The sequence below is a fragment of the Sceloporus undulatus genome, chromosome 2 (assembly GCF_019175285.1).
Source record: "Sceloporus undulatus isolate JIND9_A2432 ecotype Alabama chromosome 2, SceUnd_v1.1, whole genome shotgun sequence".
In the NCBI taxonomy this organism is placed as follows: Eukaryota; Metazoa; Chordata; class Lepidosauria; order Squamata; family Phrynosomatidae; genus Sceloporus; species Sceloporus undulatus.
In genome coordinates this window covers 98,010,510-98,031,050 of record NC_056523.1, presented here as the reverse complement: position 1 = coordinate 98,031,050, position 20,541 = coordinate 98,010,510, and the positions used below count along the sequence as shown (strand labels likewise).

Here is a 20,541-nt window from a genome sequence, read left to right as displayed (position 1 = left end):
GCCTCTCTCCCCCTCAAGATGGTGGTCGGAAGGAGGGCTTTTTCTTCGTTCAGGCAGGCAGTTGGAGCTAGCCTGCCTCTCTCCCCCTCAAGATGGTGGTCGGAAGGAGGGCTTTTTCTTCGTTCAGGCAGGCAGTTGGAGCTAGGACGCATGCATCACTTAAACAGCTTAGCTCCAAAGTGACCCGAAGCAGCTTTATTTTGCCCTGTCTGTATGGGTCCCGAGTATAGTTTTTTAAGTCCCACTTGGGAGAAAGGCAGGATATAAATGAGATCAAACTCATAAATATAGAAACAGCTAGAACTTGTATTTGCTTTACAATTAATACAGCCCACATCACTTTTGGAAATGTCCTCTACTGAATAATTTAGGGAAAGTTTAATTTCTAGGGCTTAGACTTTAATTTTTTATACTCAATCTAAATGTGAAGATGAAGTGAGTGTACCGTTATACATGATTACTGCTGCCCATTTGACATACGCCAAATATTGGAAATCTAATACCGTACCAGCTCTAAATGAATGGACAATGAAACTGAATGAGTTAGCTACATTGGATATCTTATCAATACTCAACAATAACAGATCTACACAGCAATATGAAGAGAAATGGAAAAGAGTCACAAAATTATGGGAAGATAAGGACATATGATATGATAAGTTAAATGATAGTATCTTATAGGATAAGCCAAAAGAATGTTATTTCAATTTTGGTTGTGTGATTTTTTGGTCTCTTCATGTAAAAACAAACATTAATGGCTTAATAAAAAAAGATTTATATATAGCTTTTCTCTCTCTCTCTCTCTGTGTGTGTGTGTGTGTGTGTGTGTGTGTGTGTGTGTGTTTTAGTCAAACTGGGCCCTGTACTAAGGCTCACAATGCATATTCAACACATCAAATGTCTAACTAGGTGCAGAAAATACGCCGCATGTTTCAAAGGATACTGTCACTGAAATGGATTTTTTATTGTTTCAAAACCTGTATGTCCCCACTTTTCTAAAATCTATAAATAACATCATTCAGAACCTCAGAATTATGTTCTGCTTTGAATTAAAGAATTTTTAAAGGAAAAATCATCATTTTATAGGAAAAATCAAATGATTTTAGAGGAGAATTATTTTTTATGATTTTTATAGGCTACAGCCACTGTCTTTTTAAAAGAAAACCATGCATCAAAAATTATGCTTAAGAAGCAAACATTATCGTGGCCCTTCCATATCCATGGATCTAAGCACCCAGAGCTTGAAAATATTCAGATTATATATATACACACACACACACTCCAATAAGCCAATCTTGACCATATTACTATGCCATTGTATGCAATGGGATTTGAGCACCCACAGATTTTGATATCCACAGGGTGTGCTAGAACCAAACCCCAGCAGATACCAAGGGTCTACTGTACTGTCGTATACCTCTAGTTATTTATTTACTTATTCATTCATTTTCATGACAAGAAAAACGTGGAATAACAGTTCCATATAATGAATTCTGACAGGCAATGCCATGAGTATTTGGAAAGAATGGCTAAACATTCTGACTGGAGGAGGTCTTATTTTTCAGGCACTCTGTAAGTGGTTTGGGACAGGTCTCCATACTGAGAATGAATCATGATTAAGCAGCAGGTCAATGACTAGTTGGGAGTATCTGAAACTCCACTCAGGGTTTCTGGTGATGTCATAAAGCACAAGAACAAAGCCTCAAAGTCCCTACAATCCCTGAGAGGGAATTAGGGCTCTGGAATTCAAGAACAGGAGGCATGGGGTGGGTGCGGGGGAATCCTGGTTTAAATTTTACCAAATGCATGGACTGGCAATAAAATCCCATGGTGGGAAATATGTTAATGGACAACGCAGACATTTCAAGGTTTATCCCTCCCTCCTTGGCTTTTCTAACTGTGTAACAATGTAAATCAAAATACCTTTGTGGGGGTGGGAGTAGGGGAGGAAGAATGCCTTATACATCACCTGCTGTTTTATAAACTTCACTCCATCCCTGTTTGTTGTGGTATTGTTTTCTTATGTAAGCCAGTCTATTCTCAGCAATTCCCACCAGTTTCATTTCTGTTTCCTTTAAAGTATATCCCCAAGTACTGTGGGCCCTGTCTTCCTTTAAAAATGTTTTATGGCTGGAATGATCTAAGTAAATGGGACTGAAATCCTAGTAAAATAACAAGGTATACAAATAAAGAGGGTAAATGCAGCATATGCAAATTAAACAAATCTTGGGATCGACTCACAGATCAGTTCACTGTTGGTTTGTGGTGCTGGGCTACACTAAATGTCAGAAATTATTTCTCTTTTTTATTCTCTAGAATTATTCCAGGTGGAACAGAATCCTGTGACTCATGGAGCACATAGTTTGCGGACACTTTATGTACAAGCGCTGTGTAAATTTACTGTGCTTTATAAATAAAGGTTAATAATAATAATAATAATAATAATAATAATAACAACAACAACAACAACTTTAGGAAATCATCTTCTTAGATCCCTTGCTTTCCTAACTGTTATGGCACTGTTATTTCCTAACCGAAAATATGTTGACAACAAATTGTGATTCCTCCCCCACACCGGCCAAAAAGACACAAGGAAACGCAAGTGGAAAATCATTCTCTTCTTCAGTTCTCCTGAACAATTAAATTTTAGAATTTGTATTTACTGTAGTATAAAGAAAATGATTTGCAAAGAATGTACAATAAGCTTACTTTGACACTTTAATGTGATCACAGTAACAATACTAAAAGTAGACTACGATACAGAACTAAATATGCAAGTCAGCCATGTTCCACTGGGCCATGCCTCAATTCATGTTTTCTATCCAGGTAGTGACACTTCAGGCTTCAAGAATACATGAACTAAACACAAGAATCAAATCAAAAGGAGAAACTGTGTAATATTCAGCATATTTATAATACTTGGAAGTAGATACCATTTATTTTTCCACAATCTATTAAAGAGAAAAACTCTTTGGTATTTTTCAAAAATGTGCATTGATAAGCCATATATGTTTTTATGGTTATTCCTGCTGTAGCAGAAACACATAGCCATAAATGTCACATATTTCCTATTCTGTCCCTTGAATGGTGGTCATGGTGACTTCATTGACACAATGCATTCTCTTATTTTATATCTGAAACTGTAGCATATAATTTTCTACATAACAAAAGAAGCTGTTAACACAAGCACAGCCCAATACAGCAGGCTGATAGAAACACATCTTACCAACTGCTTATGGACCTCCGTCAACAATGCAATAAATCTGATTTTGTTACAGTTACAAGACTGCAGAAAATGGTGTCGCTGCATCATATATATGACAGAGCACAAGCTATTTGGTGAAGTGGATTCAGCTTGCTAGGTCATGTTGTGCAGACCAGGAAGGGTCTAAAAACACACTGCAGAAATAATGCAGTTTGAAACCTAGGGAATTCTGGGAACTGTAGTTCTGTGAAACATTTAACTTCTGTCAGAGGGCTCTGGTGCCACAACAAACTGAAATTCCCAGGATTCCCTAGCACTGAGACAGGGCAGCTGAAGCAGTCTCAAACTGGATTATTTCTGCAGCGTGTTTTGAAGGAAGGAAGGAAGGAAGGAAGGAAGGAAGGAAGGAAGGAAATAATAACAGACTGTCCTTTGGAAATAACAGATGCAGCAACACACACAAACGGCAGGCCCTTTCACACTGTGCAATTATAGCGCTATGGGCCCACTTTTAATTGTCTTGGCTCCATCTTATGGAAAAATGGGGTTTACTGTTTAGTGAGGTATATTTCTCTGGTTGAATTCTCAACCAGAGAGCTCCTTTGTTACCTCTGACCAAACTACAAACCTCAGGATTCAATAGGATGCAGCCAGAGCCATTAAAGTGAAACTGTAGTTCTATAATTCTGTAGTGTAAAATGATCTAGATCAGACAGACAGCATGCAGCCCCCATGCTTGTTTTGTAGTCTCCAGCCTCCCTCCCAGGGGTCAAAAGATGTGCCCTTTAGTCTTGTAGACCTTTTTTGCTTCAAATGCCCAAAAATAATCTCTTGGAAGTATGGAGGGCATTTCCACCATATCTGGGGCGCACATACACCCTGGGCTTCCCAAGAGTAAAAAAAAAATCCAATTTTTTTCCCCCAAAAACAGTTTGCCCTAAAATATCCTGAAATGCCTTCTAGTTGCCCAGGAAGACCCCCAAACATTTCCCACGTACCGTAGAGGGTGTTTGGGAATGCCTGGGGACCAAAATATATATATTTGGAGTAGATGCAAGGTCTCCAGAAGAGTTAATACACGCTTCTAGTCTTCTACAGTCTTCTCACCCCAATCTAAACTTAGATCTATCTCTTTCCTGGGCCAGTTTGAACAGCTCACTCACACCCATTTCTCTCTCTCTCATGCATGCCTACACACACACCCTCAAATGCAGCCCTGCTTTCCATCCTACTCCCAAGCTCACTAAGTGGTGGATGTAAGAAGGTACTTTTTTAAAAAAACACATTTTCATAGCATGGTAAAGGGATTAAAAATTATAGTGCCATCCAAGGCTCTAGCTGTCTGCTATCTCCATCTTCCTTAATACTCAGAGAAACTGAAGAGAAAAAAAGGTGAAAGCAGTTCAGTCAACATAACACTTTGCAGGAACATGTTGTTCAGACAAGGTTCGTTTGCACTGTATAATAAAGGGGGAGTGAACTCTTGGGACATCTGGGCTCTCATACCATGCCCTGATATTTGGACCCAATTCCATCTTTCCATATTCCATGCAAACAAAACAAAACAAAAAACATTCACAAAAATATGCAAAAAAATTAAAATAAAACCACCTCATACCAAAAGCACTGTTTCAATCAATCAATGTTTATTTACAGTCTTTGACCAAAAATATCTCAGAATTGGAGGCACTGTCTCAAATTACGCAAACAGCAGCAAGTTAAAACACAAAGCTGCAAGTCAACAAAGCAATGTGGTAGAGCACAGAAACACCACAATCAACACTTGCTAGAACAGGAAGGGCTTTGCCTTTTGCTAGAAGACAACTATGAAGGGGACATTGTTATCGTTATCATCTTTATTTACACACTGTCTCTTCCCCAGAACAGGGACTCAAGGCAACTTACTAATCAAAAACATAGTACCTAGTATAAAATGGAATTAAAATTACCGATAACACTTACAGTTAAAAATGATTTTTTAAAACAGTAAAAAAACGGCAGTACAATTAAAGCTGCATGAATTTCTTGATGAACCAATTCTAGACCCTGTACATATTGAATGAAAAATGTCTCAATATATGACGTACGAATAATCATGGACCTTGGAAAAGAGCCTGTAGGAATGTTATTTACATTCCTACTAAATACATATTTTTCTGGGAGATAGAAAAAAATCTTCTCTGCGTATCTTAACGCATGGGCTGGTTCAAAGAGTTTATCAACGACAACCAGGTGGTACTAAATTATGATTGGTTCTATTTAACTTTATTGGCTGCAACGTGATTAGGGTTGGCACATTTTCCCCAGCCTTGTTCAAGCTCTCCTCCTGGGCTATTTAGGAATAATATTAAGTGTTTTTGATATGATGTACTTTCTACTCAACACACGGATGTGCTTTTAAAGGATATTTACAGAAAAGATGGTTTGTTCAGGCAAAAATAATTCTCAGGAGAACTATCTATGAAACGATGGAAACGTAAGAAAGAGGTTTTCCCTGATCAGGTTGCTGTATGTCTGACATGAGATGTCAGATGAAAAATGAAAGATCAGAAGAAAACAGTTTATTAGATGACACTCCCCCTCTTCCTTCTTTCCCAATCTAGTTTGAAATGGAACAAAACAGAAAGACACACAAAGACTGCTCCAGATGCTTAGTGGGAACAAAATCAAAGCTGTTCTTTGCTTATTATCTGGTCAAAAGTAATTAAGTCAATACACTTTATATGATTTAAAATGGTGAAGGGTCTGGAAACCATGCCCTATGAGGAAAGACTGAGGGAGCTGGGGATGTTTAGCCTGGAGCAGAGAAGGTTACGAGGTGATATGATAACCCTATTTAAATACTTGAAGGGATGTCATATTGAGGAGGGGGCAAGCTTGTTTTCTGCTGCTCCAGAGAACAGAACCAGGAACAATGGATGCAAGCTCCAGGAAAAGAGATTCCACCTAAACATTAGGAGGAACGTCTTGACAGTATGGTGTCTTCAACAGTGAAACACTCTTCCTCGGAGTGTAGTGGAGTCTCCTTCCTTGGAGGTCTTTGAACAGAGGCTGGATGGCCATCTGTCAGGGATGCTTTGATTGTGATTTCCTGCATGACAGGGGGTTGGACTGGATGGCCCTTGTGGTCTCTTCCAATTCTATGATTCTAACTCAAGATGTCCCCATGCAGCTGCAGGGCAACAGCCTCTGTTTAAGGTCTGCAGTGTGCCCTTCTCCTTGCAAGCAAAGAGGTGTTATAACATCCAGAGACAGTGGATATGGATATGATGCTAGGCAGTGACATACACCAGTGGGGAAAAAAATGTAAATTTTGCTAGGATAAAAGCTTAAGCTTTTGTATGCCTTTGGTCACAGGACCTCAGGATCTAAAGCTCTGTTGCTGTTAAATGCAACAGATTCTTGTAATAACTCCTGGAATTTGGTATTTCTGTTTTACGTAACAGTACAACACCAAAAAAGGGAAATACTTGCAAGGGGTATATGAAGTTAGCTTGGAATGTTAGACTCATGTAGCCCTAGTTTTACCATTAATACAAATGCTTTGGCCTCTGGTTTTACACTTTTCATAACAAGAGAAGATTCATCTTCTGTTACAGAACACAAATCCCTCAGTGTCATGCAGCGTGATGAACTTTAGCTTTGACTTTTTCTTTGTTACAGATTAATGATTACCACCCTTCATTTAGCTTCAGATCAAGCACTCTGAGAGATCACCCTGACAGACAAAAGACAAAGTCGAAAAAACCCAGGTGCAGCTTGAAGTATTCCGCTCTGGAGCAGCCCCAGCTCTACCACTTGAGTGCCCCAGATCTACCACTTGACATGATGGTGAGACAAAACCACCTTGTTGTCCAGATGGACAACTGGTGTCCTGTCCTGCTCAGGGCCACTGATGTTGATGACACTGCCTCGCTAGTCACTAAAGCAGCTCCTTGGTGGAAGAGCCTTCCTGGTGTTGTTGCTTCTGGTGAGGCCAGAACAGGGTGCCCAGACATGTGAACAATGAGGAAGTGGTAGAGCCACCTCCTTTTCGATCACATAGCTGGGCGCCCCATTCTGACACCAGCTGCGTGTTGACAGCAACACTCTGCCCAGGGGGCTGCTTGCCTGTGAAGGCGGTAGAAGTGGAGGACCTGGAGCAGTGGGGGGGGGGAATCTTTTTCCATTCCCCATAAGTGACTGGGCTCAGCTGGGGAGCAGGTGGAAGGCAGCAGTGGCTCTTTAAAGGTGGTGACACTTGCCACTCCACCAAATCCTGTGCAATCCCTGCTGTCCACACTCAGGAAACTCCAGATTTCCCTAGGAAAATCCAGAGTAATTTGAAAGGTTTTAAAAAGTGGATTAAGGGGCAGAAGGTCCATTGCAAATCAGGCAGTACATCTACAATAGATTGTAGTGGATGGACACAGGTTGAGTCCAGGGTTTGGACAAGTGTACACAAGCCCAAAATCAGTTGTGTTCTTTTCAGTGGTAAAATAGGAAATTGTAATTCAGGGAAATCTGTAAGTGTTCTGTGTTCATTGGGAGTTTCTTGAGCTTCAATGAAATCCTGCAACACCTTAATTGTCAGTACAATCCACAGCACGCAAGAAAATGCAGGCCCATATGCTCCCACAAATATGGGACATATATGATGGGTTATGGAGGTATTAACCATCAGATGGAAGTGGGGTTCTACCTGCGTCCTGAAAGACTCATGAACAGGTATACTGGCTTGTTCCCTTCAGCCACTTTAATGAATATTGAACTGACACAGTATTTCAAATAAAGGATGAATAATACTAGAAAAGCACATTTAGAATTTAGTTAACTTTCTATAATGATGCAATGTTAAATGTATACTGACACTGAAGAAATTAGACAAATAATAATATCACTTTTTAAACTCATTTTTTAAAAGTAGGCAGAAAAATATAGAGTTGGGTTGTTTGTTTTTTTAAAAATCTCAGTTCCCCAGAACTGAACTAATTAAAGGCAATGAAACCCTTTTTCTCAGCTCTCTTTATATCTTCCTTGGGGATAATCTAGCTGGGATTGCAAATAATGTTTACAAATTCCCATGGTATTTTTTGTTTCCTTCAAAAGGCGGCCTTCATGCTCCATTTTATTCTTTTCTTGCTCAACATATTAGCTTGGAGAAGTGAGCAAATCATTTATTTAATTGGGACCATATGTTTCTCATTAATGATACTTGTATTACATCTCAGTTACTAGTTGTGTTTTCTAAAGAATGCTCCACACAGGCTATTTCATAAAACTAGAATTTAAAATATGTAACATCATAGCTCTGCAGTGATTGCAATGATAGAAGCGTGTGGTTTTTATTTTCAGGAGAAATTTGAAATTGATAAGACTGCATATCAAGATTCAGCTGGTGAGATCACAATACAATGCAAGCTCAAGAAAAATAAAGAAAAGGTCATAGATGTTAATTTGGATAACAGGAAATGCATACAGTCCCCCCCTTTTAAATCCATGTATTGAAAATGTAAATGATTAAAAAAATGCTTTTGTTTGCTAGTTAGTGATAACCAAAATAGATGAGAAAGACCAAGATTTACATAGAAAAATCTCCTTTAACTCAATTTATCTGGTAGAAGCCCTGGTTCCATTTAGACTAATATTTTACAGAACTGTAGGTCTAATGTGTTTCTATGTTTTCTGCTTGGAAAATATATATATATATTTTTCAAAATCCAATTTAGATTTTAAATATCCCTATTTAAAAACCCACTTTCAAAAAAAAATCTTTCTTTTCCCTGACTGTACAAACGCCTGGTCCAAACCTTCAAATCCTTTACAGTATAGTTTAGCAACATTACCTGGTAAAAATAGACTCAAAAATCACAAAATGAACAAAAGCATTAAACATTTGACAGTACAATCTCCCAAGTGTGTTATTAGGAAAATGGATGTCCACAGAGGAAAACTGCTGCTTCCAAAGTCATACCTGTTCATTGCTGAACAGAGCAGAAGGTGTGGTTGACTATTTCATTTTCACTTTCCTTCTCCTTGTCCCCAATTGGTTTTCAGCTTTGTTAGTGGTGTCTGTGACTTGCTAAATCCCCAATGAGGCCTAAAATCTTGCAGAGCTTCACCCATCTCCACACCCTACACATAGCTCCATTTTCAACCACACTAATGATGCAAACGACCTCTGTAGGCAAAACACTGCAGCAGTATCCTGCAGTCCCTGGGGCCATATTTTCAGGGATCTGAAGATTACACTACTCGTGTTATGTCTGGGCTTTCAACTAAATTCATGGACCGTTCTCATTAATTGGTTATTATACCCAGTTCTTTTAAACTGCTCAATGCACAGTCTACCCTCCTTTAAAGAATATAATTGTCTGTTGAAGTAAATAATTAATTTGAAAGGGAATTTCCATTGGTAATTAATATTTCTGTTGTACTAACACTAAAGGTTTTAGTTTTAGATACATTTTTGAATAATCATGAAGAGTCCCCCAACTCTTGAGGACATTTATTAAGGCAAGAGTGTTTTGTTTTGTTTTTAGTAATTACTGTATACTAATACTAATGGATCTATGCACCTTGATTATATATTTATATTGCAAGAAGGGATATAAATTCTGAAGAAAAAAAAACAAATACTATGTTAGGAAATAATACCTTAATATGTATATATGTCTCTGTGGGAAAGCAAATAGAACAGCTACCATATGGAGAAAATTGAGTGTAAATTCACATATAACAAACGACATATGGGATTTGATTCCTTTTGGATTCTTCCAACTTAATTCCTAGTGTGTGAATCTGTCATACATGTGTGATTTGCCGCACCTGCTGCAAATGCACTGTGTTAAGCTGTGCCTGGGTTTAAACAGCTGTGCTATCAAGGTTCACAAGACGCTTCACATGGATCACTCAAAATCTGCATTAATTTTAGTCAACCTTTTTCACACTTGTTTGCTTTTTTTTTAAAAGGGCCACTTTTATTATTTTTGCTATTCTTAAAGTATTAAAACTGTTTTTTATGAATACCTGCAAATGTGAAAGGGTGATGAAATTTCATCTCTTATCGAATCCCTTTTTCTCCCAGGAAGCTTAGGCTAAACATTTTATGCCTGGACACTTTATCTTGCTCTGTGAGAGAATCACTTTCACATATTTAGCTATTATCTCTTTTCACATCAGTAGGGCTGACTGTACTTAACACTCAGTTCTTAACACTATAGTCGCCCCTCCTAACACGCAGATCTGGGATCCGTGACCTTGAATATTCATGAGGGGTGACTTCTGTTGTTTATAATGGGGTGCCCCTACCCTATGGCATGTACTCTGAGCACACTCATGGACACACACCCCATTCAAGCATATGGGGCTTGGATATGTGCAAGCCTCCATTTTCGCGGGCGGGTGGGTGGGTCCAGAACGGATCCCCACGAAAATTGAGAGTCAACTGTATTTGTTTGTTCTTATTAAGAGCACACTTGAGTGTTCATTAATACACTCCAGTACTGAGCAATGAGGCCTCCAGTATCTCCTTCTCTGTTTCCTTCAGGGTATGTAATGGCTGCTGGAAAGAGCCAGGCACAACTCTGCTTCCCCAGCCCAAAGAGCCCCTCCCCTCATGGCTGGGGATGTGCCAAGAGAATCATATCATGCCATAACTCAGCTGGTAGTTGTCAGCCTCTTGGGCCTCACATATTAAGTATGGTGGCCAAGTTCTATCCATTACCAATGTTAAATAATATTGCAACCTTAACTAAGTGCCATGTTAAGCAAAAAGAGATGGATTCAAATTTAATTTAATCTGGGTGAAAACAACAAGACTTCGTTATAAATATTTGCAATGATGTATACTGTACTTTTAATGGCAACACAATTTAGAACTGTTAACAAGTTGTCTGAGTTTTTCTTTTCTTTTAAGCCAAGCTAGTTTGCTCTTCTTCCATTTCTCTTATTCTCTGTGTTTTCCTTTTTCCTTTCTTGGATAAACCCAGACTATCAGAAGAGACACTATACATGCATTGAATGACAGAGTTAGGATATGACTGATTCTTATTGCCAACACTCTATCTATACTCACTTCATTTAGCACCACAAAAGTCTCACTCAAAAGCCTATTAATCTGAGTAGAAATCCACTATAAATGATACTTAAAGAAGAGGGTTTATAGCAGCTCAGACCATTGGTGGGATAATTCCTACATAAAGAAATCTGAACCACGATGTAAGCTCTGTCATTAGGATTCAAGTGTTGGATTCAAGTGCATTATGAAGTTAATGCTTCTCACACTAAACATTTCTTTATAAAAAGCTTTTCTTCCTCGTATGTTATTTTGTTGTTGCTGTTTCTTGGCTCTTGTTCATGTAAACTTACCAGTTAAGTATTCAAGTACAGCTGCCATATACACTGGAGCACCGACCCCAATTCTGTACTTCGGATGGCCTTTCTTAATGTAACGTAGCATTCGTCCAACAGGGAATATTACCCCTGCCTTTGCTGAGCGAGAGGTCTTTGTTGATTTTTTCTTCCCACCCCTGCTGGACATCTTCTTTGAAGTGGGTGCTGGTCAGCAGACTGAAAAAACTGTGAACAAGAACAAAGAATGACATGACAAAACCTATAATGATTACTTACAAAAGGTGAACAATGATTTTAAGTCTTTCAAAGTATCATTGACACAATCAGGTCCACAGATTTCTGAATACACTTCAGTTCCAATTCCGACATGTGTGTATCTGTGTACTTTCAAGCCACCTATCAACTAATAGAGACCCCACAAATGTCATAGGGTTTTCTTAGGCAAAGAATACTCACAGTTAGTTTTGCCAGTCTTCCTCTGAAATGTATCCTATAGCACCTGGCATACACTGGTGGTCTCCCATCTAAGTACTAACCAGGGCTGACTCTGCATAGCTTCCAAGGTGAGACAGGATCTGCTACCCTTATTGAACTTAGGCCTCAACTGCCACATACTGCAATAATTTTCAAAGACAGAACACCAAAAGCTGTTCTAATGACAGTAATATATAAAATACTAAGCCTATGCCTATGATTGATCAGACTCTGAAAATGTGATTAGTTTCTAGCCCTCATGAGTAAGACAGACATATGAGAGAGGTAAATGGATGTCCATCCAGACCTAGATAAAACCACTGAACCCAAAGATGTCACTGGGCAGGATTACTAGAAGTTCATCTATGTCCTTACCTTGTACCTCCAAAATTATAGAAAATTAATTTACATGAAATAGGTAAATACATGAAAAAATAAGTACAGTCAGCCCTCTGTATCCACAGATTCTGCATCCAGAGTTTGAAAATTTCCTTCCTAATTTCCCCCCAAAAACGAAACTTTGATTTTGTCATTTTATATAAGGGACACTGTTTTATTATGCCATTGTATATAATGGGTCTTGAGCATGCAGGAATTGTGGTACAGTATCTACGCAGGGTCCTGGAACCAAACTACAGCAGACATTCATGGGCCATTGTATAATATTATTTTGATTATATTGACTTTTAACACTGAAGCTATATTTATTACCCATTTGTATTTCTTTTTGCTAAGGTGGTTGTACATCGCTGTATCCCATTTTATCTTCATAAGAACCCTGAGAAAAAACTTCAACTAAGAATGCTTGGGACAAATCATTCAATTACATTTTTTGGCTGAGTGAGGATTTTAACCATGAACATTGGCTTGCTTCACTACTCTTTCTACTGGATGTGAATTAATCAAAACAGACATATTAAATCAAAGGACATATTACCTATTTTCATGACCTACAAATGAAATAATCTGGAATCTGAATCTTAGTCTAGAACTAATGCCCGGTCCAGACAGACGGGAAAGGACACCCTCATCACGTGCAAGGGGCAGCGCTTCTAGACGCCCCTCACCCCTCACACGTGACGAGGGTGTCAAAATGGTGGCGTCCTGTACAGATGGGCGGCACCATTATGAAATGCTGGACGCATAGCGTCCGCACGTCACGGCGCCGTTACGACATTGTGAGTCTGGATGGTCGGTCCCATGCCTAAGATGGCTATTTTGGTGACTATTCACAGAGAAGGAATGTGCTTGAAGGTTATTTAGTCCAGATTTCCATTCAAAAACCCGACCACCTGGCCAGTACACAGACAGCCCACAATCAGCTAAAACACCATTAATGTCACAAAGAAATAAGGAATGCACTATAGGTAAGACCTACTGGTTCCAGATGATTCACACAATATATGACTCCATACCAACAGAGGAAGGGCACTCAAGGTTACCGTACTCATCAATGTGAATACGCAAGCAGAAAAATTTCCCATCTGAGATAATGGTGTTGCTTCTAGTTTACATAATTCAAATATCATCTGTTACAAGATGGTGGATGCCTACCATCGTAAGGTATATGTAAGAAGACAGAATCATAAATTTGACAGTACAGCTTTGTTTATGTTTACTCAGATGAAAATCTGGCTGTTTTCAATTAAATGCAGTCCCAGAAAAGTATGCACAGGAATACAATCAAAATACACACACACACACACACAGAGTGAGTGAGTGAGAGAGAGAGACAGAGAGAGAGACCCAGAGTGCAAACAGATATATATATATGTGTGTGTGTGTGTGTGTGTGTGTGTATGGATGGTTTCTTTAAAAACAAAAAATAACACAAAAGGAACTATGATATACAAGAATTTGACAAGAATCTCTGAGCTTTTCCTATGTGGTTGTTAAACGAGGAGGAAGATAGCCAAAGTGGAAGCAGTAATTCTATCTTAGCACATTTCATGTCTCTCTTACATCTCATAAAATGAGTTTCACAGGTGGAGGGGAAAAACAAATCCCCAAACTAAAAAACAAAAATTGCTCTTAACTGATAACTTAACATTGTTCAAATTGATTAATATTCCTTTATTTTTTTTAATTGATACATGACACAGTAGCAAATACTAATTTACAATGAAGAAAGGTTATAAAAACTGTACTGAACTGTAAAACTTACCTGGAATTCCTATATACCAGCATCATTCCCATTCCCTTGGTTTGTTTGTACAAAAATGCCATTTATTGCAGAATTGTTTCTAGATTTGTTCTTTCTAGCAGTGGGTAGATTTGCTTACTGTACTGATAAGTACATTATCTGTCTTTCATTGAACATTTTACAAAAAATGTATGATAACCGTCCTGTAAAAGCTGCTTGGCATACTGAGCCATACTGAGCCACTAGTAACAGATGTGTAGGGCTACCTCCCATGAGAGCAAAGCATTCTACAGATGTTCAAAGGTACTCTGCTCTCCACTGTGACTTCAACATGTTTCATACACCTTGGCCTTAAAAGAACATTCCAAGACTAAATCCTACTGACACCCACTTCATAGTTTTTTGTTCATTTATCTGTTTAGAAAGGACAGAAGGCTGCAATTCAGCTCTTGGGGTTCAAACCTGTGGAATCCATCTCCTTATGAATCAGGCTGTTATATTCCATTCTCCTGCATGGAATTTTGTAAACTTCAATCTGACAACTTCCTTCCACAAACATAATTGGACTGGACACCCATGAATGATGGCCAGCAATTGCATGTTAATTTACTACCACACACAAACCTATTGCTGATAGTTCTGCCAAGTGTCTGTCATTTTTAACTTGTGTTTTTGTAAGTGTACAGGCATTAAATTAAAATGTTGAAAAGCTCCGTGGAGAGGGGTGGTTTACAAGCACAGAAACTGTTGCTCTTCTGGGAGCTGGTGGTTTAGTAAACTAGTCCAAATTCCTGAACCCTTTATTTCCTGTAAAACAAGCCTGTAGTGGCTTTTTCCTTCACCCCTATGGAGATAGACAGGTTTATAAACAATGTTTTATAAGCCAAAGGAAAACCCAATGGTGTATATTAGGCATAGGAAAACCTTCAGCTGACCCAAAGCTGTCCTAACACAAAGGGGTGCATTTTCACAGTGATTTCCCCCTCCTCTTTCAAACCAATCCTCCCTGCTTTCTTGCTATTATTAAATCATCATGTCTAGGCTTTGAATTCTCTTTGCTTGTTCTCTCCATTAGCTGCTTGTTGCTCTATTGTTCTATTTCTTTTGCTCCTGGGCTCTCTCCCTGCAATGCAAACCTATCAATACATGTGTCAGGCATCTCAAAGGGACTCATTTCCAAATAAAGTAGAGCAAGTTCATCCAGTCCCACTCTGACATTTTGCAACTTCTGCTATTATGTGATTTCTGATCTGTGCTGACATGTCATACAAGGTTTTAAATAAACTTCTAGCTATTCTACACACTCTAGCCTGTCTAAATTTCAGGATGGAAGCCTGTTTTTGATTGCGACTATAATTTCAGTGCCTAACTCAATCTATCCCCCCGCCCCCCAACACACAATCTTGTTAACCTATGATTTGCTACCTTCCTAAAAGGGGAGATGAAAAGGAGAGTGTGTGTTCTCTTGAACAAGATAAATAAAGTAAAATTGAATGCTAGTTTTGATGCCTCAGAGGAAAATGCCCACAGGAAAAAGGCCAAACAAAGTAACATTTCAGAAGAGAAAGGAAATAGTTAAAATGTGTGTTTTGAGGTCCTTTATACATTAAATATTTGTGTGTGTGTGTGTGCGTGCGTATACACACACACACACACACACACACATTGTGTATAAATTTACAAATAGGGACACTTGTAAGGAGATATGATTGACTACACTTATTTTTGTAGGTAAAGTTAGTGACAATTAGATAGTTGCCTCTGCATAATAAGCCCTCAGACTATCATAATGGCAGTTCTTATGGTCAGTTTTGCAGCACGCTCCTTGTCTACTTCTGTATTTTCAAGCTGCCCAAAGAATACTTCCTGATGGACAGAGACCTTGTAGCACCTTTGAGACTAACTGAAAGAAAGAAGATGGCAGCATGAGCTTTCATAGACTTACAACTACTTCCTCAGACTCCACCAAATGCATCTGAGAAAGTAGACTTAAATCTACAAAAGCTCTTGCTGCCAACTTCTTTCTTTCAGTTAGCTACAAGATCTCTCTACATACTGATTCCACAGATAACATGGCTATATCTTTGAATTCCTGGTGCACAGCCACTTAAAAAACAAAAATAAATAAATACTGTCTCCCAGGGCCCTAGGTCCAACATCCAAACCATGCTGGCTCTTGAATGTAACATATTAAGAAAATAGTCCTACCATGTTTCTCAGTGAACCATGGTTTTGCAAAGTGGAAATGACAAGTTATGATTATCTGTACGTTGGAACCATTCAGAGAAAAACTGAATGTATCCTACTTAGATGGGCAGATGGGGAAAGACATAGAAAACTTTTCACCTCCATAACCCTAACCCTTATGTTAAACCTTGAAGCACTTGAATTGTCATTTGGGTCAGACAATATCCACTACAAGTTGAGAGTCCCTTATCTGGAATTACAAAGTGCAAAATTGTCCATATGGGTGGCTGAGATAGCGACACCTTTGTTTCATGTACAAAATTATATATCCTTCAGACTATATGTATAAGATATATGGAAAATAAATTAATCTCATGTTTAGACTTGGGTTCCATCTCCAAATGTCTCATTATGTATTTACAAATATTCCAAAATCTGAAAAAAAAAAAATCCAAAATTCAAAACACTTCTGGTCCCAAGCATTTCAGATAAGGGAGACTCAAGTCGTAACATGATTTGATTCTGGTTAGTTTTTACTAAACCGTAAGTTAAACCAAAGGTGGGCAAAGTGTGGGTCCCAGAGCTTTTTTGTGCCCTCAGGGCAAGAAAGCCCCAAAGGATGTCCCATGTCTCTTAGGGCCCCTGTGGGGCAAAATAATTGATTTTGTTTTTGCAGGAGCAGGTATGGCAGAGAGTGTGATTGTCAAGGTCTTTTGAAAGTCCCTAGTCTTTTACAGTCGCCCACCTCTAGTTTAAACTAAACAGAGTGATCTGAGTACATATGTAATAGGAAACAATGATTTCTAAAAAGCAAAAGAAAGGCTTCTGAAGTCTTCTTGTTGTTGCAGAAGAGAAGGAAAAAAGGGTGCTCACACAGGTTTGAACATATAGGATGAAATGATGATTTCCCATTATGTTTGAACAGGGATTGTTGATTGAACAGCAATTGTTGGTACAGTGACGGTTATGACATTGGTGTTCGTGTTCTTCTACTTGGTGTATGTACTTTGAAAGCTGATATAAGGAGTCACAGATGTTTCTGCACCAAGGCCTCATCCCCGCTACCTTTTCAACCGGATCGTGATTCAGCTCGAACTGGTTTAAACAACCATGATTCCCACTTAATTCGAATTGCTATTTGTGGAGTCTAGATTTTCCAACATTAAAATTGGAAAATTAGTCATCTGTAGGGAAAAAAACTTTACAAAAGGCTCTTCGTTAGCATAGATTTCTTCTACATAAATGTCCTGCCATTACCTCCTTTGTTCCTATCTGCATCTCCCATCCTCACTGTTTCCATAAAACATGCATGCTGATAAACTCCAAGACAACAGAACTAATTCTTATTAATGCATTCAGGATTCCAAACTCCATGAACAGTTATTATCAGATTGATATCACTTTATCTGCCATGTTTCCGACTGTTGTAGTGACTAAGGATGGCATCTCTCCTCTGGATGCCGGCCTAGGGTCAGTAATGGGATGGATGAGGAAAACAAACTCAAGTTGAATCCAGAAAAAACAGAGGTACTCATGATAGGTACTCCTAGTCCAGGGATGGAGATTTGCCATCCTGTCCTGGACAGGGTCACACTTATTATTATTATTAAACTTTATTTATATAGCGCTGTAAATTTACACAGTACATACAACCTTTTAATTAGACGGTTCCCTGCCCTCAGGCTTACAATCTAAGAAGACATGACACAAAAGGGGAAGGGAGTGGAAGATGCAGCCAGATGCCTTCTGGGGAGGGCTCAGTTCCTTTGGGGAGGCCTGATGGGGTTGGCCCACCCCCTCTCTCCCTCAGAGGCCAGGATGGAGCCAGGTGCCTCCTGGGAAGGGCTCAGTTCCTTTGGGGAGGCCTGATGGGGTTGGCCCACCCCCTCTCTCCCTCAGAAGCTAGGATGGAGTCCCCTAAAGGACAAAGTCCGCAGTTTAGGAAAACTCCTGGACTCATCCTTACATTTATCATCTCAAGTTGATGCAATGGCCAGGAGTGCTTGGTACCAGCTTCGGCTGATACGCCAACTGCATCCTTACCTCGACAAAAAGAACCATGAAACTGTGGTACATGCACTGGTAATCTCTCACTTAGATTTCTGTAATGCACTCTACATGGGGCTACCTTTGTCCCAAGTTCGGAAGCTTCAACTAATCCAAAATGCAGCAGCCAGATTGGTCACTGGAACTTCCGGATCAGACCATATAACACCAGTCTTAAAATCCTTACACTGGCTGCCAATTAGCTTCCAGGAGCAATACAAAGTGTTTGTTATTACCTTTAAAGCCCTATATGGCTTGGGCCTGAGTTACTTGAGGGAACGCCTCTCCCTATGCAATCCGCCCTGCACCCTCAGAACAACTGGGAAGAACCTACTTGACTATCCTAAAGTGAGATTAACAGCTACTTCCCAAAGAGCATAAACTGCTGCTGCCCCCATGCTATGAAACATTCCAGAAGAGATCTGCCTCATATCTACCTTAGATGCCTTTAAGAAGGCATTAAAGACAGATCTCTTCCAGCGAGCCTACCCCCCAGATCTTCTATAAAGAAGAACGGTTCACCTCAGGTCAGAATTGCCATTTACTGATTTTATGGTAGCAGTTTTAGATATTGTATTTTAGATATTGTATCATTGTATTCTTGTTGTAATCCTGCTTTGATCCATTGGGAGAGGCGGGAAATATAAATAAAATTTTATTATTATTTATTTTATTATAGGATCCTGAGATTTGTAATTTGGGAAGGTATTTTGAATTCTGTAGGAGAGCGCTCTAATGTACTTCCCTGAAGTGCAACACCAGAACTCTCTAGAAGGCACTTCTAAATACTTCCAGATTAAAAATCCCACTATTCTACGCCAGTTAGTGCCATCAAACTGACATAAATATATATTGCAGACATAGGGCATGTGTGTGTACACTTGGCTACAGAACAGACTGCAAGGAAAAAATAGGGAAAACATCAGCAGGTCTGATGCTTACACATGTCCCTGATGCAACATGTGAAGCCTCTGCTACCATTTTAGCAGATGAATATATAATCTGATCCTTAAATTGTGGGTTGCAGGTAGTAGCAATGAGCAAGCTTCATAAACTATGGTTTGAATTCAGCTTGTTCCAACAAACCACACTGACGTTTAATTACAGTTTCTCCAAGTTAAAACTGACACTGAGATAAATATAAAAGAGAAGCAAAAGCTCCTGTATTCTTCCTTACAACCTCACCAGAGGAAATGTGGAGGAGGCGGAAGAAGACTGTTAGCGTAAGGTTCGATACAGTTCATTTTCATATCACTAAACTGTAGTTTGATCTTATATCTGAATGAGGCATATGTAAACAAATTCAAACTACTTAAATGTCCTTGGATCTGCCACAGCTATATTATCTATTTATATCAAAACATATATCTGCGTCCCTTGTAAGCAGGAAACAGAGGGGGAAATAATGGGCACACACACAGAGGGGGGAAAGCTGTGTGTGAGAGTGTGCCCCCATTTAAGCCATGGGGCTTGAATATACACGCATTTCCATTTTCGGGGGGGGGGGGAGATCACCTGCGAAAACAAGGGGGCGATTGTACATCCCTCCAAAATGGAATAAAGGATGCCCACCATCTCTCCCCCCTTCAGCTGATCTTCCTTCTCCAGAACTTCTCTGTACTGTATATGAGAGTAGCTGCAAGCAAAAACTGAGGAAATTAAACTTGTCTATTTATTTTCTGGGGTAAACCTTATGCATGCTACATGCGATCAGACAGCATATGAATGCCCACCAAGCAACCCAGTGTAATTCCTGAAACATTAATTGTCAGAATAATTTCTGACAAGATTCTTCTCTAACAAAAAGAAGACACTATGGAAATTAGAAACAGTGGAATCCTCTCTATAACAAGAAGTCATGCACGTAGACACTTTTGGTTTTTCTGAATTTGGCAAATATTATGGCATTTCTCCAGTTTTTATCATTAGTGACAAATTCATAGGCTCTGTCTTGTTCCTCTTCTTGACAGAAAACTGCCCTATATTAGGCTAGACTACTGGTCAGAGAGTTCAGTGTTTTCTCTCTGACTGGACACACCAGTGATCAAGCCTGGGCCCTGGGCAGGAAAAGCATCGCTGTGCACAACTTGTGGCTTGGGGGCCAGATGCGGCCCGTCAAAGGATTTCTGGAGGCCCGGGGCCAAATAGTCAG

At 39.3% G+C, this 20,541-nt stretch overlaps 1 protein-coding gene across 6 annotated transcripts in view; it reads right to left on the bottom strand.

Moving 5' to 3' along the window:
* LOC121920925 (core histone macro-H2A.1) overlaps nt 1–20,541 on the bottom strand; it is a 71,608-nt gene that overhangs the window by 39,028 nt on the left and 12,039 nt on the right. For all 6 annotated transcript variants that reach the window (XR_006101801.1, XR_006101802.1, XM_042448223.1 and 3 more), the window contains exon 2: nt 11,555–11,764. Coding sequence is in view for 4 of the 6 variants with exons in the window: in XM_042448223.1 (XP_042304157.1) it covers nt 11,555–11,726 (172 nt within the window). In the remaining 2 variants the exon portion in view is untranslated. The remainder of the gene's footprint in view (nt 1–11,554; nt 11,765–20,541) is intronic.